General features: G+C 50.9%; 1 protein-coding gene across 1 annotated transcript in view; it reads left to right on the top strand.

Annotated features, from left to right (window-relative positions):
• The first annotated feature begins 450 nt into the window (after positions 1 to 450).
• The window catches only part of LOC112589673 (uncharacterized), a 78,220-nt gene continuing 60,369 nt past the window's right edge, over positions 451 to 18,301 (top strand). The window contains exon 1 of the mRNA XM_025303863.1: positions 451 to 663. Within this exon, the coding sequence (XP_025159648.1) occupies positions 617 to 663 (47 nt within the window). The 5' untranslated portion in view covers positions 451 to 616. The remainder of the gene's footprint in view (positions 664 to 18,301) is intronic.

Raw genomic sequence — 18,301 nt, 5'->3', positions numbered from 1 at the left:
TAAATTCGCTATGTGGCGGCGATCGTAATTAACTTGTGGCACCGCCGCTTTTCCCGCGTCAGCGTCGCCGTTATTATTATTATTATTATTATTATATAACCGCTGCCAGTAACAGACACGCGCGCGGCGGTCCGCGACGAGAGGCTTTTAGAGGGGAAATTGAGCGGCGGGTAAACGGTTAACAAAGAAATTAATGTACGTATCGCGCTTACCGCCATCAAGCTATCCGGGGAAACCAGGGATGGGGGAGGGTAGAGGACAGGGACGGGGACACGAGGTACCTGGTTGGAGGCGGTGCGCCGGCTAACCCAATTAGCCCGCGGGTTAATTTGCTCTACGTGCTTAACATGGCACTCTTTTGCGAGCGTAAGCAACGGCCATCTTGATAATAGGAACTAACCCCTTCGTCTTTTCCTTTTTTGCCGTCAGGTCGAGCAGTCCGGTGCGTATTAAAAAATGCGCTGATGTCGTCGCTCGTCGCGGTTTCCCGTCGTCTTGCGGCGGGGCTTTCGTGTCAACGTGCCTCGTGTGACGCTGTGTAACGCTGTGGACGTGGGAGTGACACGTGCGGGAGGTCGGCCGATCGGAGGTCGTATTCGATCAACGGACAGCGATAATGCGCTTGAATTTTCACTGGCGACGCAGCAGCAGCGGCAGCGATCGGTGAGTGAATTATTTGTATGGACGATAAATTGTTTGCACACGAGAATAAAATTGCAGTTTGTGTTATTAAAATGGGGATTGGACGAAAACTTGGCGAAAGGAAATGACATGTGTGTCTCACCGTGAATATTCGTCTAAATATTCAACTGTATCAAAACTCGCTTGAGGTGCAACTGAGAGCAACTCGACTGAAGGGAACCCTCTTGTGGGAATCTTTCGGTTCGTGCGATCAAGCTTTTGTCTGGTCCTCGAGCAACAGAAAATTCTGTTACACTAATGGAGCTGCGTTTGCCGTGCATGGACGATTACTCATTGCCTATTTGCGCAATGATGTAAAAAACGAATAATAAAACACGAGAGAAATGAGCAATCGTCCGAGTCTCTCCGCGGCGACAGAGCACTCGATCTGGCAATAGATCGACCATGCTCTTTTGGTACATAATCGAATTTGATTCCTAAGAACCAGATATGCTATGTTCTTCGACCAAATTCGTTTGATTGCCACGTTGATTCAACCAAATCTTTCGTTTGATTTTTAAATATTCATTAGGATATAAATCAAAATATGTCATATATATATATATATCAGCGTATTTAAAATAAGCGAGTTGTCGCAATTTTGCATCGTTCTGGTCGTCACTTGTTCCACGGAAATTCATTTTCCGTAGTATCCTTTCATATCTTCTGTCCGCTATTTCTCCGTACCTATAACAGAAGATCACATTATTTCACATGTAGGCCTCGCGAATCGCCATCACGTCCCTGCGAATGTGAATTTGCATTTTTTGATACGGTGGAAAAAACATTATTACCGATGCGTTTTCGCGACGTGAAGGATGAAAGATAGAATTTATACGCGTTTTGCGCGTTGTGTGCGATGGACTTTTTCGAGCGCCACGTTTCATATTTGCATGAGAAATCAAATTGAAATAAAACGATATTCCGCGTTTCACGGCGGATTTTCGTTTCATATTATTACGGCAAGGTATATATGTATGCATGTACACATGGATGGGGAAGGAGGTACAAGTTCAGGTACTAAACGACGTCAAAGGACTTTAGATACGCTGCTTTCAAAGGATTTCGGATATTCCGTTTTAAGTGTATGGACGTGCCGCTACATTTCGTTACAGATATTATATTTCAGCCCCTTTGAGAGCGTGCGACCCCGCGATAAGTTGGAAACTCGTAAACCTATTTCCACAATTACCGCCGCGGTAGACCCCGGTGGCCGCGCAGAAATTTCCGTGCGTGGCGGTTTTCAGGGAATGCCGACGATATTACCGCTGATATTATACACTAATAATATCGACGCACGAAAGTTCGCCGAGCGAGGATAATGCGAAAGCACACAATGAGCACAACGCCGTGTTTCGATCGTGTTGAAAATAACGGACGCAAATCGTCGAAGATTCAGTCGTGAGGCGCGCGCGTTCGCGGCATCCGCGGGCACCGATGTCGAGCGCTTCGTTTCATCGACGTGACGGAGTCGGAGGTTTCACCTGGACGAAGCTGTTAATTCAGGCGAGGGGAAGTGTATGAGAACTTGCGCAGCAGGAATGAAGTTACGGTACAGTCGAGTCATTCGGTACTTTGTTTGTCAGCTGCATTGGCGATTACAATATTTTAAATTGACATAGCAAATTTCTCGTTGAAGATGTCACTTCAGTCGGTCAAGCTGGCGAACGTCGGCGCAAGTCGGGTTCCAGCGCGATTTGCAAAGAGCCGGAGAAGCAGTCGGCTAATTACGAGTCGCGGCACTTTTCGTCGATAAGTTTTGCAACGCGTTCCGCATCCGAGAGGAAGACTGATTCCTCAAGAATGACTAGAATACAATTTCTCTCATCGGATACGAAACGCGGATACAAAACTGATCGGGAACAAGCGTTGCCAACCTTTGATCAGCCGACCGTAGTTTTCCCGTTACCGCTAATTGAAGGCATTCCCCTCGCAGAATGCTTCGTCGAAGATATTCTTCGCGTCGATGCATCGACGATTCACTTTCTCCCGCGTTGATATCGATGGACTGTTTTGTTGCGCATGAGAATCACGCTGATTCAATGAAGTCGGATTTCCCCGCGAAAAATCACTCTGGGAATTTCACCATCCTCCGCCGCGAGAATTGCACCTTGCTCTGCGGCGCGACGCAGCGCGAATCACGATGGGGGATAAATTTCGATAAAGAGACTCGACGTCATCGCGAGATAATTTCAGGAACATTCAGACTCAGTATGGGAAATAAAAGAAGGTGGGCGGGAAGAAAGAGGGAAAGAGAGAAAAACGCGGAGAATCGCCAAAGATAAACGGCACCGTGCGTCATACGGTCGGCGGATATGATCGCGAAATCCGCGCTTTCAAATGCAAATGTAACGTACCACCGTCGCCACCAACACCGCGGCCTCGCCGAGGACAATCGCACGCGCACGACCGAGATTTACTGCTGTTTACCGCAATTTATTTTTGCGCGAAACAGAGCTCTCCGTGCACGTTGTTGTTCTCCATCGGGCATCGAAAGCGTATTAAAACGCGCGGAAATCTGTCTCACCGTTTTCCGACTGTACATCGGTTATCTCCCTCCCCCCCTCCCTTCCCCTCCCGCTCCTCGCCGAGGGTATTATTTACGAACGCTCATCTTTCGTCGATGGCTCGTTCAAATTATCGCCATTTCCATTATGTCGTTATCTTCGCGCGGGCGAGGCGCGCGCGCTATTATCGACGGATATATTTACTCGGGTTTCGCATAAATCGCGGCGAATCGCTCACCTTCGCCGTCGAAACCATTGTATTAATAATCGCTGCATTAACGACGTATTCCGCGTCTGCAGAGAGTGCAGAGAGAGAGAGAGAGAGAGAGAGAGGGGGGGGGAATCTCTTATTATTAAATCTCATCGGAAAGCTCCCTGTTTACGTTTGATGCCGTGTAAAATATACTATAATTACCGGCAATCTCTCTGCCGCTTCCAACGCTTCCACCCGCATTATCCCCGGTAACGGACGTTACGGAGTCGGCGAGATCAGACGTAACTGCTGTGCTCAGCGGCCGTAGACGCCGCCACGTCATTCGCCGTATAATCGACGCGGAGAAATTAATTGTTAATTGCCCGGAAAGAAATTGAACGTGCCCGGAGAGCGGCTCTGTGCAAAGGCGGAGAGCCCTCTTGATTAAACGTCACCGCCGGTTTCTCGTCAATACCGTAGCCGCTCGGTTGCGCCGATCGGATCGGCTGTTTTTAAGCAAAAACAGCCGCGTGATGTGTAATTCTCGCGCTGTGATAAATTCAGATATTATTCAATGTTGTTCCAATACGCGCGCGTACACACACACACACACACACGTCTCTTTTACGAAGAAGTTTATTTCTACGTCGCACAGACACGCGTTTACTCGAGATTCCGTGTAACCGTAAAATCTTCGCTTCGTTTTTTAAGCTAATTTAATTTACGCGAAAGCGCCACCGCGCTCCATGGTGGCTCGCGGAATTTTATCCGTCCCCCTGCTTCTCGTCCTCGTCGCTACGGATGAAAGCGTTTGAGTACAAATTTACTTAACTCGACGTGCGCGGGACTTTCACGACGGCTGTAAACGACGACGTCAATACGGAGGATATCCGCGAGTGACACTCGCGAGAGAAGTTGGCACGGATCTTATTAAACGAACCAAGGACAGAGAAGGGGCGAGGGTTTACCGCTCGCGCTGAATACACGAAATGTAGGTCAGAGCGGCGAGCTTTTGACGAGCCACCGAATTCGCCGGCGGAATTGTGCTGCCGGCCGTGTTCGCGGCCAGGTTGATCAGTCCTACGGTACGATGAAAAGAGACCCGATACCTTGAAAACATGTCCCGCGGCGATCGTTAAGTTACGACTACCTCCCTCTTCCTTTCCCCTTTCGCCTTCCCCCCTCCCCCTCCCCGCCTTGCCGCTGCACGCTCCACCTTAATGACACGCTCGGAGGCCCGGGGAAATTAATCTTCCTGCGAAACGATCGTTCGGTTATCAACGTCTCTTCCAGAGAGCACTCCGAGTGTGTGGGATCTCCAACGGGAAAGACAAACTCCTCCGCCATCTTGTTCGGTCCACTCCCCCTCTCTCTCTCTCTCTCTCTCTTCCTATACGTGTCCGGTCTGGATTTGATTAATCAAGGACCGCACGAAACGCAATCTGTCGTGGGGACAATGGCGAGTGCGTGAGTGCCTGGTGTACTGACTGATGATCAGGGACCTCTGACCGAGTTCCCGAGGAGTTGATGCCGAGTTCTTGCGCGAGAGTCCACGTTTTCGATCGCCGGATTCGTCCGTGCGCGGCCCCTCCTCCTCCGCCGAAGTCGCGAATAATGAACTGCCTTTCGTGATTAACGAGCGGCGATTTAACAAGGCTGGCGTGTGCCGGTTATAATAGCGTTCTTCGGGCTGCCTGGCCGATTGTCCCGCTTGATTAGAGTCTCGTAATCTAGTTGTCGCGGTGACATCGTAGATGGCAGCGTCCGTGCCGTTTCGCGAAGGAGTCCGCGACAAGCCCGTGACGCTTCGTGTAACGGGAACTGGCTTAATTGGGAGATCGAAAATCGCGACGTTTTCCAAGGTCAGACGACTCTCGTCACTACAGCTTCCAACGTTATAATTATACTCTCAATCTTGCAAGAATATTCCCCACCGAGCGCAATTTACCGCCCTAAATATTGCGGTGTCTCATAATTGCTGCGTAATACATCTCGCGAGGAGGTGTCTTAATTAAACGGTTGTTGAATCCTTCCTCGTGTATATTCCTACCGTCTCCGTGTTGCGCGCTCTCGACACACTTCTCGCACGAGAAGATTTCCCACCTCCCATCGATTCTCCCTTTGTCTCTCTTTCTCGACGTCGTTCCCGATGACTCGAGAACTCGAGACGTGCTCCCTTCGATCCCCGTTTTCCCATACAAGGATCCCCCCGTCTTCCGCGGTGGACGCCTCTTTCAGTCGAGCATAGTTCCTCCACTTTGCTAAGCGAGGGTTCGCACCACCATTTGTCGGGCCGTCCATTCATCTGTCCGTCGGTGGTGGTCGGTCGGTCGGTCGGTCGGTCGGTCGGTCGGTCGGTTGGTCGGTCGGTTGGTCGGTTGGTCGATCGGTCGGTCGGTCGGGTGGGTTCCACGCTACGAGAAGGTGGCAACGACGGTGGAACAGAGCGAGATGCAACTCGCAACAGCGCGCGACCGCGCTCGCTCTCCGTCCTTCGGAGCGAGGGCGGAGGGAGAGAGACAGAGTGCGAGAGAGGGAAGAGGGGCCGGAGGGAGCCTGGGAGCTCTATCGACCGACTTCTCTCATCCAGCATCCCAGCTACGGAGCCGTAGATAGTAGTTGCAGCTGAAATCTCCTCCTCCTCCTCCTCTTCCTCGTCCTCCACCTCCTGCTCTTCCTCCTTCTCCTCGTACTCCTCTTAATACTACACTACTATACTATTACTACTACTACTACTACTACTACTGCTACTCTACCACTACTACGATGACCAGCACCCTCCTATGAGCTCTCTCTCTCTCTCTCTCTCCCTCCCCCCCCGTCTCTTTCCATCTCACTCGCTTCATCTAGCTATCCCGATTTTCTCTCTCTCTCTCTCTCCCTTTCTCTCCTCTCTCTCCCTGCCTGCCACCCCGTACATGTTTCTCTTACTCTCCCTCGCGTTTGGCACGAGTCCCTCTCGTTCCAACCACCGCGAACTCTTGACATTTCACCGTACTAGTGCACCAGTTCTCTGTCCCAGCGAAAATCCCAGATGTCCTCCAAGGCTTGTTAATGCGCGCTGATTGCCAACGCCGTCGTCCCGCCCGCCGCTCGCCGCGGCCTCCTCTCCTCTCGTCGAGCGGCGTGTGCGACGTGGTGCGAAGAGGCTTGGGCGAAAAAAATTAAGACGAAGGAGGATGATGTATCTAACGGATGGGGGAGATGGAAATGCATCGATTACACGCTGCGTGTCAAGGTGGAGGTGGCGCAGGGAAGAGCGTGACAGGGGGATGCGTTTATTCGAAGGAAGGACGAGAAGGCGCGCAGATATCTGCCGGCGATAGTTTCTGACGCGCGTGCGATACCGATCTCGCCGAGATTTATAAAGCAACGCGTTGCGTCCCTCTCTCTCACGGAGCGAGCACTCACGGAAATCGAATCGCTTTCATCACGCGAGACTCCACGCTCTCCGATCGTCGGCCTCTCGCCTCTTCGCGTCCTTCTCCCAGCCCACCCCTTGTTACTCGGGCGACAATCTCTGACCCAAAAACTTTACGCGCCGTAAAGATTCCTCGCGCGGAGAATTGGAAAACGTTTTAAGACCCCCGACGCGCGGCTTCTCCCCCGGACCGATAAGGACGATGCTCCTGCACACGTAGAACGCGGAACGATACATCAGGATGGCGGAGTGGAAGGCGAATTGTCGGCGGGGAAGCAGGCCCGTGCGCGGCCTACCGGCGGCAACGGTGCGGCGCGGCGCGCGCGACGGTGAAGGGATGGTCGATGGTAATGTTTCCGTGCTGGAAGTTAGATTATTTTATTCATGCGGTGCCACGTCGGGATTGGCGCAAACACCGTGCGCCGAGCACGGCCAATTTCCATATGCAAAGCGTCGCCCTGACGTCGTCGTCGTCGTCGTCGTCGTCGTCGTCGTCGAACAAAGTGGAATCGCGCGGGTTCGCCGTGCGGTTCGGTCGTTCCCGCGATTCGACTGCGGCCAGGCCGCGGAACGGCTGCGGAACATGTACGTTCCCAATAATATCGGCCAGCAGCGCTCCACTTGTGGCCTTTGACCTTCTTCTCTTCGTGAACGCCCTCCGTCAAAAATGTATTGCCCGGCTTCGTCGCTGGAATTCAGTTAAAACGCGGAATGTCGCGCGGATGTCAGCGTGCACGAATACCTGTTTGCCACTCGGGCCATCAATTTGGCCGGTCTCACGAATGTTAATTCATTCATTGTGATAGCATAACAGGAGATAACTCGCCCGGATACGATCGATAATTCACAAGATGGAATTCGGGCCCCGGAGGATTCCGTATTTACACGGGAACATTTTTAGACAGTCCGCAACTACAAATGTCACTCTAGTTTTCTCGCGCTAGCGATACTTCCCGGTAAATACACCGGGAGAAAAGCGCTTGGTGTATGTGTAACTGTGCGATCTATACAGTGTGAGCGCGACAATAACTATCAGACACGCATGTTGCAACTACTATTTTCGATTGGAACAGCGAGAAGAAATTTCGCGGCCAGAAATATCTATGATTTTACATAACGTAACTATTTTCCTCTCTCACGGCATAATTCCGCCGCAAATTTTTCGTCGCGAGCAACAGATCGTCTAAATCGGGTTCCAATCGTTCAAATCGCCGCCGATTCGGCCGGTAAGCGAACATACTCGTTTCAGCCTCGAACGATCGAAGAACGATGAATTATTTCCCGCGCGTGCGAATTTCCCCGGGCGTTAGACACATCGTACTCATTTAATCGTTAATCAATACCCTACGCTACGTGTATTTAATATCTTGACGTAATGATCGCCATAACCAGCGTCGCCGGCCGTGTCGTTGTCGTCGTCGTAATAAGACGGCTGATAGCCCGACGAGCGTGAAGACGGCAATCGATGCGAGACGGGGAACGTTTCTAGGACATCCCGCACGCGCGCGCGCGCGCGAAATCGCCGGAACATCGGCGCTTTTTCCGCAATTTCATCAGTTCCCTTCACGTGCGAACGACGCAGCGCCGTTCGCGGAGCGGCAATTTCCATTGCATATTCAGGGGTCTAAACGCTCTGTCGTAGCCAGCAGTCGCAAAGTTATTACAGCGACATTCTCCGCGCAAACGAGATAGGCAGGGTGTAGCAGGGTGGGTGTAGGAGGTGGTAGGGGGAAGGTGCGAGCGGTTGTAAGAGAAAAGGGAAAAGTCCGCGCGACGGATTAATTTTCTCTCGCTTTTTCACCGGCTTTTATGCGCTTTTTACCTGGCTCGATGAATTATACCGTACCGCGGCGCGTTCCGCCGTTATGTAACGCGCCTTCTTTCCTTTTTACTCTCTCTCTCTCTCTCTCTCTCTCTCTCCCCCCCCGCCCCTCTTTCTCTTTCCCTCTCTCTCCCCCTCCCCCCCCCCTCTCTCTCTCTCTCTCTCTCTCTCTACGTCGGTTTACGAAGCTGTTCCACGGGATTTTTAAACGATCGCCTCGCTCTCGCTGAAGAATCGCGCGCGCGAGAAAGAATTAACGGCTGACACAGATAGCGGAGCGCGGTCTCGTGAGAGAGAAGAGTCATTATTTCGTTATTTAACACGATCGTTAATTCCCTCGCGAGTCGATACACACACACACACACACATATGTTCTCCACGAACGGGCCGACGCGACGCGACGCGACGGCGGGAACGTGTCCTCTCACAGAATATATCCGAGTGTCGCTTTTTCGTGTCCTCGCATGCTAAGTAGCCAAATGCGCTTGAGGCGCGTGCGCGTGTAACCGGTAACGAGCAAACTACGCGTCACGTAGTAACACGTTGTCAAAAAGCGCTCGAAGTCGTCCGCAATAACACACGAGATCATTTGGCGGGACAGTGTCGACTGCGCGCGACTGTGTCTACCGACATGCTAACTCGCGCGACGCAGGAATGAAAGGCGAAAGTAGGTTGTGAGCTCCGGGGTTGGGTACACCTTGTTATAATTCTCACGTGGTTTGCCGGATTCCGCCTCATCACGTAAGGCGATATTACATTATCTTCGGACACGCTCGCGCGACGCGCGGTATTCTGTAACGATCGGGGAAATTCTATAATGGCAGCGTACGCACGCGCGCGCACGGTCCGTATGCGTAACACTCGACGACGCCTGGTCTATGTACTTTGTAGATGGAATATATGTAATCTTCGTCATAGGGCTCGATGTCTGGGGTAATCCGATGATCGTCTCTGCGCTGCACACAATCCAGCCTTGTCTGCGATTTGCGCTGCTATCGATCGCCGGCTATAGGCACGTAATGGCCGGGCGCGTATCTTTATGGTGCCGGCGCATCATTATACTGTACTTTAGCATCTCCTGTTACGTCCTCTCGCGAACGTAACGCGCCGCGCGTAATGCGACGCGGGTTACACGATATTAACGACATCGCTCTATCACTTAATTCTTATTAATAACATGTGATATCGGTCGCGATCACAGCGCAATTAAGTCTCCGATCGGACGCGGGGACGCTCTTTTCTTTTTCTAAATGGCGCCGATCGCGCAGCGTATTCTGGGAGAGCGAGAGAGAGAGAGAGAGAGAGAGAGAGAGAGAGTACAGGATACTATTTTCGCGTAAATATCATCGCAGGGCGTTCGTGTATCTGCGATATAGTAAAGCGTATATATAGAGCGCGAGTCAGCCAACGTTAGCTTCGAAATTATTTCCGCCGCACTTCACCTACTGTATATCGGAGGGACGAATGTGTTTCCAGTCGGTGCGTACGAAAATAACGAAGGTGGAATTGTTTTTTTCGATAATCATGTTACCACAGGTTTATTTATTACTTTGTTCCTCCGAATCTCCGTCGACTGAGATTCATCAATCTAATGTCAGGTCAGGCAAGCTTGCAAGTATTGCAAGTACCGCTGGGGAATATCGGAAACTTTAAATACGAGACCACGTCTGTCGCAGACACCGGAGGCTATTTGTCGAAGAGTCGACGCGATGAGAGCGCGTAGAGACGCGCGAGAAGCCGAAGGCGACTCCGTTGGAGATCGCTTCCCGCGTAATTCGTCGCTTTCGCAAGGACGGCGGCTTAAACCGCTGGCTTAATCGCCGGGAACATCACGACGGGCAAGCTATTACCGCCGTCGTCGAGAGCGCGCGATCGCGTAACCGCAACTTTTATTCTTTACGCGCCACGGTATCTTTTCGTTGCATTCGCCGATTCATCGCCCGTCACGCGCAAATTTGACGTTTATCTGACGCGTTCGAGCCAGGGAGCGAGCTCGACGAATTCGACACCGCGTGCGTGCGTGCAGTTTCATCTCGGCGCCAGAGTGTAGCAATCTTCACTCAACCGCCGGCGCCGCCGGCGCTTTTTCACGAGGGACACGATCCCGCTGCGTCCCGCGCTCGTAAAACGCTCCTCGCTACGCGCGCGGTCGAGACAAATGAAAGCAAGCGATGGCGGGGCGGGGCGGCGGGCAGCGTTGCTTTTACTGCAGCCTCGCCGGCCGCGTCCCGCGAGCGCTCGCTCGATCGTTCGAGAGCGGCGGCGAGAGAAGATGGGTGATTATAATTTTCGCGGCGGGGTGTCGCGCAATTTATAAACGCGCCGGTGCATCGGTTCCCGCGTAAATCCGCCAACGCGACGGCGACTCATTAGCATTCTCGACAGCGCCGAGCCCGGGCTAGGCGGGGCATCCGAATAAATTCACCGCGCTCAGGTACTTCGCTTCGATTCCACCCCCCTTTTGTCACTGCCAGACCCGTGGCGTCGCGCGCTACGTGGGATATGGCACGGCGGGGGGGGGAGGGGGAAACTATAACGGGGCTGTGTTAGGAGGGATGGGGCGCGATGGCGCGTCGCTCTCACCGCAAAGTCCGAATTCCATCGGCCGGAATTACGCGACATCTCGCGCGTTCTCGCGCTCCCCCCGCCTCCGTCTCGCGGATCTCGGGGACGCGCATAAATCGCACCCCTTGCGCTCTCCTTCCTCCTAGCCCTGCCATGGGGATGATCTTTTATTAATCCGCGAACCATGTTATTCTGGCGCGAACGGCTGGCGACCATTTGCTATTTCGCGCTCTCTGCTTGTTCCTCCCCTATTGTTTCTTTTTCTTTTCTTCTTTTTTCTTCCGATCTCATCGGAATAGAATTTAATTTTGAAGGAGGATTCAACGAGAGCGAAATTATCACATTGCGATGTCGCGTTACGAGAAATTTCATTACAAGTTTCTCGCATTTGATTATTAATCGTGTCTGCAAACAAACAAGCGCGAAGTAGTATAGGAACATCACGAACTCTGCTCTGTTTGTTTCGCGAGAGATTAAATAATGAAATATACTCTTATTTAACTTTTAGCCCGTATCGAGAGTTGCGAACCTCCTCGAGCTAGCTCCGTTAGCGTAGTTGGTCTTCTCTTGCTTTTCTTGCCCTCCTCCCTCTCTCTCTCTCTCTCTCTCTCTCTCTCTCTCTCGGTTTGTTTTTGTTCCCTTAATCGCTGTTTCTCACCCCTGCGGGGCAACTTTTATTAGCGATCTTGAGGTGGGCGACTGATTTTATGTAAAGGAAAGCACGAGAAATAAGTAATTAGATAATGCGCTTCATTACTCTCTTTCTCTCTCTCTCTCTCTCTCTCTCTCCTCTTCGTCCGCGGAAGTTCCGCGCTTCCGATGTTAATATTCAAATTAATCAGAGATCGCGCTGGCGCGCTTGCTAACGTTCGCCGCTAACGAGGGAAGGAAAATGTTCCTCGCTACGGAATAATAATTTTGTAAAACAAGCTGACGCGCACGTACGTAACCGTAAGCGCGCGCGCGCGCGCGCACCCACACTCGCCCAGAGAGTGATCCGGACGTATCCGTGCGACAAATTTACATTTCGATTGTTATCGTCGAATGATAACAATCGGGGCCGGAGAGTTGGCGAGGAAGGCGCGGCGGAGGAGGAGCATTATTAATTCGGCTCCCTCGATAACGGGAATTACATTTCGCCGGCGCTTCTCCATTTTGCCATCGCGTTTTGTTCACTTCCCCGTGTCCTCGATTTCATTTGCATGAAACACGCCATTGCGATGGTACGTACGCGGGCGCGGGCGCGGGCGCGGGCGCGGGCGCGGGCCATGTGCCGCGCCAGGTGTTGCCGACGTTGCCGCGGAGTCGCAAAAATTACATTTCTAACGCGGGACAGCGCGTGTCGTGTACGCGCGAAAATTGCGCGGGGCCCTGAAATGATTTCTCGAGAACGAAATATCGCGCTACATTTCGACAGGCCGCACAGGTCGACGCGGACAGATTTCGATTCCGGATCCAGCCTGGCAGCCCGGGATACAGGAGGATGAGGTGGGATCGAAGAGTTGTCGTTCTCTCCGAGGGAAATTCGAGCGACAAATCTTTCCCCCTCGGACACGGGCGAAAGTTATTCCACCCTTTCTCATCGACGAAGAAGTCGGTTGGGCACCGGTTGGGACGAGGAGGGAACGGTTTTCAAAGTCCGCGGGAAAGTCCGTAGCTCACCGCACCAACAGCGTGTCCGGGCGATACTCGATTGTCTCCTCTCCACGTGATATATCGAAACGTTACGTCCCCTCTCAAAGATCTCCTCTCCCTCCGTTCCCTCGTGAGACTTTACGGCGAGAGATACGCCCGCGGTCGTTCTAACGGAACGTTGAATCAGCGGATACGTGCACACCGCGCATGACGAAAAAGGGTTTCTTCCGCCAGCCCGGCTAGCGCGCGATTCTGATATGGTCGTTGTAAATTGTAACAGTCACGCTTCCGCGACTCCATTCAAGGTCCCAGCAGCGTAAACGATTAGAACCCTGCTCGCGTGCGCGCGCGCGTCGCTGTGACGGTGGGCTTTGTAAACTTTTGGACCGCGCGGGGTGGCGTAGGATGAAAGCCGGTGGGAACGCTACGGGTGGCGGCAGAGGGGATTGAAAGACACCCCACTGAATGCACGACGACGTGCGTGGGTGCGTGCGTAGGAACGCAACTAGGTAGCAGGTAGGGCAAGAGGGTGCGAGAGGGAACTAGACGAAGGTGGCCGAGGCGACGAAGGGGAGACCGGAGGAAAAGAGGGTGTGGAAGGGAAAGCGAGTGGGGATGAAAGGCAAGCGGTGCTGTTGGTGGTTACCTTCCTGTTGGGACCGGGGGAGAAAGCTAGGTCAGGGCAAAACAACGTTAAATTCGCACTGCCAGCCCCGGGGCGCAATTTCCGCCAAGCAGGACCCAAGTACGAAGGCGACGACAACAGCCGCCAGTTCTTTGGATCATCTATCTTCGTTCCGAGAAATAATCCGCGCGATATTATCGGCACTCCGTGCAAGCTCCTATTGGCTCTGCCTCTCCGCCTCTGAGCCGAGCGGACTCGGGATACGCGAGAGACGGCGCGAGGAGGGTATCGAGGCTATTATAGAGACGTCACTTCTTCGGGGACTTGGCTCCTGCGACCAGTCGATTAACTTTAATCGTATTCCGCAATTGTCGTAGGAAGAAGCGCGAACCTTCCGTCCGCAGGAAAGAAAGAGAGTACTTTTCACACGTGCCCTCCGCGGCGACGTCTTCTCGAAGCTACGTCCTAGCTTAGCTCCGGCTTAAGTAGAACGAATGAAACTTGTCGCGAGAAAAATCTGAAAAATATCACAACTCTTCGTTAGCGCTTGGCTAACGTAAGCCACGTGGCACATTGACAAAAGGGGGGGACAAAGTCCACATCGGAGAAATGCGCGTTCTCTTGATACGCCGCCGCGCGGCGACTTACTTCCGGGCGATAATCGCCGATGGCGAATCTCGCGATTCTCCGGAGGAAGCTCACGCTCGTGGCGGTTGACAAATTTTTCGTCATCTCGCGGCCATCGCGGGGATAATTAACGCGGAGTGTCATATCCGCCGCGCCGCCGCGGAGTACCATTCTCGTGATTAAAGCGGCGGTAACACTCGTAAATTGTGCCGAGTACCGTGCCGCCGGAATTTTACGGCGCTGAAGGAATTACGAGTGGCGCACGGAAGAGAGGATATTCATCCACCTTCGCACGACTTTTTCCCGCCGCGGCTAACGGGCGGACGAGCGCGCTCCGTTTCCCGTTTCCCGTTCCCGTCGTCGAGTCACCGTCCTCTCCTTCCTCTTTCTCTCGCGCGTACCCGCGTAATATTGATCTTCTCGGGTTCATGAAATTGCTAGACGTGCTGCATGCCGCTCTCTCTTTCTCTCTCTCTCTCTCTCTCTCTCTCTCTCTCTCTCTCTCTCTTGTACGGCGTGTTGGCCGTTTGTATCGCGCGCGTGAGATAGAAATCCAGAGCAAACGCCGCGCTACGAACATGCGTTATTCGGGTAAACGCGTTAGCAATTATCAAACGCCGGACACGAGCTCATTACCCCCTTCGCTCGTCGATATCCCGAGCAAAATGTATGAATGTCACCGCCCCTCTCCCGTCCCCACTGCTATTTCTCTTACATGCTGGTTGGACATTGAGCGCGACATCGAGATTTATGCGCATCTCCTGCGGAACTTGGCGTGATATCGAGCGAATTACGCGCGCGAAGGGATCAAGGGAGAATATTATATTCGAGATGAAATTTGAATTCTACATTAATTCTGGCAGGTTTCATCGAACTTGCAGAGAGAGAGAGAGAGAGAGAGAGAGAGAGAGAGAGAAATCTAATGGAGAATTTTTAAATTACTATTTATTATTTTCTCTGCATGTTGAATCTCAAGGAAAGGCTTATTTCAGGATATTTCTTGTTCAGTATTTAATAAATGTAGAGATACGGGAATTCTAGAATATAATTTTAGAGATCTGCAATTATTTGTAGATTTTTAAATTTTTATAAGGAACAAATGCCGTCCTGAAGCTTCGACTTAGACATTTCTTTGTTCTCGGTCAAAGTTGGCGTCAGACATCCATCCAAGCCAGAAGTTAATCTCCTCCGTAATGTAAATGATTTGATACACCTGGGAATACATGTTGCGATATAACATTCGTTACTTGGAGATATATTCTCGCGACGGTATCGAAACAATAGGCAAAAGAAATGCTACGTCAGCCGTGCTAAATTTAGCATTGCCAGCATTGCCAGTCACTGAGCGGTCGAGTGATTGAATTAAAACATCCGTCCTTGAACCTTGAAGACGGTCAAACGCTTTGTGCGTCACACACACTTTCTTCTAATGTTTTCATTAAGTTTCGCGCTAGCGGGCGATCTATATATCGCAGAGTACGCGTGTCGCTGCGTCAGTTATCGTTCCATCGGCCGATTAAAATATCTCATCAACTTGTGAAATATTTAATCGTGCAATCTCGTTGCTTTTTATTTTTATTTATTTTATTTAGCACGCGCTTGTCCGATCGAATCGTGTCTGCGCGAGTGTCAATACCGTGTGTGAGTGCCGCGACGAAGCATTTAGGAGCAGGACGCTGAATCGAGAAGTCGGAGGACGAGGAGCGGGATGTCGGTACGCGAACGACGATACATCATGTATTTCCAGGTATGTCAAATTGTTTATTATGGAGGAGATATCCGGCTTTAATTGACGTTTGACGAATTAGCCGAGAATAAGGAGGATAACCGTGTCGGAATTGATGTCAGCATTCGTAGCCTGCTGTCGTGTGACAAGCTGTAGTTTGACAGTTATCATTCGGTGAATCTTTCGTCATTTATCAACTTGTACTCGTAATTATTTTAAACGACAAATATATCGATGCCAAGAACCGAATAACGGCTAACGAACACGAATCTGTAATTAATTATGCTGCTAATCAGAAACGGTAAATAATTTACAATTATGAATATCGGCTTTAGAATCAAATACATACCTGTAATCTCGCAAGAGTGCTAATTTTTACATCTAATAATCTGCGTTCTTTCGATTTCTATTTAATCGGATTATCGTGCGGAATACGAATTTAAATCGTTATTGGTAAACACGGCATTGTTGGGCGCATAATTGTTCTTTGCTTTTATAACCTCTCCCCTTTATCAACTCTTTGAAGAGCTTCAAATTCCACCGAGACTTCCAACGAGAGAGGTTGCGAGAATAAAATTGCGTTGCTCCTTTTATCCATTTACTCGTTTAATTTTCATTAAATTATTGAATATTTGCTTATCTCACTTACATCTCACATACTCTCTATCTTCAGCCGACTAAGTAATTAATAGAATGCTGATTGAAATGAAAGGTAAATATTTATAATGCAGGTAGAGAGAATATTGAGGTATAATTCCGAATATTAAATAATTCTGACATAAGTTGTTCGCAAAAGCGATTCAACGTGGAGTAAAGGGCAACGAATCGCCATCGTCGTAGCATCAAGATAGAATGAAAAATAGAATGAAATTGTCTCTATGATTCATGTTGCATAGAAAAACTTTACATTGATTTCTCAAATTTAATTTACGACATTAATATATAGAAGCGAAATTCCGATGGGGGGGGGGGGCATCGTTCTTGTCGGTCGCGTTATTCGCGTTAGCTACGTCGGGCGCGATTATTCGATAGGCTACATCGTCGATGTAGATCGTGACACCTGCTCTGCCATTCCCTTCGTTACAATTGCTGACGCAGATCGGTAATTGAGACGGTCGGTGTAATTGCATTTACTCCACCGCTATGGCGTCGGACACGTAGCGAGTGTCTCCTTCGTGGAATACCAATGAACGTGTTCTCGTTACCGAAGGAATATACGCCTCGGCACGGATCGGCGCGAGCGACGAGGGCCGGTCGTTGGCGTCGCGAATGGCGCGCAAGAGTGGATCTTCGCGTTCGTATCCGTTGAAAAATCGATAGCACGCTCGCGAACGTGGGAAGGCAGGGAACGTGGGAGCGGGCGACGTTTCGCGTTACGAGATGCACTTATTGCATCTGAGCTCTGACCGGAAGAGTTCGTAAAATAAACAACCATCCTCGCGTTCGAAAACCCGAGAAGCACGAATATCGAAACGTGATTTAGTAAAATAACCAAAGCAACACAATCGGCGTTTCTTGAATAATCGCACGCGCGCGCGAGCATGCATCACGTTCTATCTCTCGTGATCGGTATCAATTACTGAAAAATCACAAAACGCTCGCTCGACGGATGTTTTTCATGATTTCGCCGGGCGACGTTGCGACGCAACGGACGTGAAACGCACGCACGCGTTGCACGTCGTCGTCACCGATCAGTGACACGCGCTAATTGGAGGAGCCCAATTAAAATTTCTCTTCTTCGTCCACGTGTTATTGTACCTTTTCCGATAAATCTCGTTAATTATCTCCGCCGATGGCCCATGCTCGTATGCGTGTGTATTCAGAGCCGCTTCGACACGGTTCTCGCTTGACGACACGTCGCGCGCCAAGTTGATGGAAACGAATACGGTACGCGGCGGAAGATCATTTTTGTTGTATCTTCCCGCGTGCCTCTCGAGATTGTTTTCGATGTGCACGAAAAGATGGAAACGAAAAAGTTTCTTTAATTAACGAGGAAGAGGGGATGAAAGTCGGAAGTACCGCGCAGTCCTAAGAGCAGTTCCCTTCTCTTCCCTTCTCTTCTCTTCTCTTCTCTTCTCTTCTCTTCTCTTCTCTTCTCTTCTCTTCTCTTCTCTTCTCTTCTCTTCTCTTCTCTTCTTTCATACCGTGGCTAGCCGCGCTCTACTAATCGATACTCGAATCTGAAAAGCCCGCGCGGATCTTGGCGAAATCCATTTCTCAGCGGTCAACTCGTTTATTCAATACAACGTGACCGAAACTTGATCACGCGGACTTGGAAGTCGGTTCTCGTTTAATGAGATTCACCGGAAGCAAGCCGTGCGCGAGAAAAGTAAAAATTAGCGGCAGTAGTAAACTCGGTTTATCGAGTTTCTATTCGAATTTCTGCTCGACGGTAGACCTCGCGCAGAAAGCCTGGGAAGCATCTAAGTCGGTGATTCTCCGGTCCTTGAGTTTTCCTTTGCCGAAATATCTCGCGTTCTTGACGTTCGGTCTTCGTAT

This window comes from Harpegnathos saltator, unplaced genomic scaffold (genome assembly GCF_003227715.2).
Source record: "Harpegnathos saltator strain DR-91 unplaced genomic scaffold, Hsal_v8.6 scaffold58, whole genome shotgun sequence".
Classification (NCBI taxonomy): Eukaryota; Metazoa; Arthropoda; class Insecta; order Hymenoptera; family Formicidae; genus Harpegnathos; species Harpegnathos saltator.
Note: the sequence above shows the minus strand (reverse complement) of the source record. Positions and strands in the feature narration are given on the sequence as shown.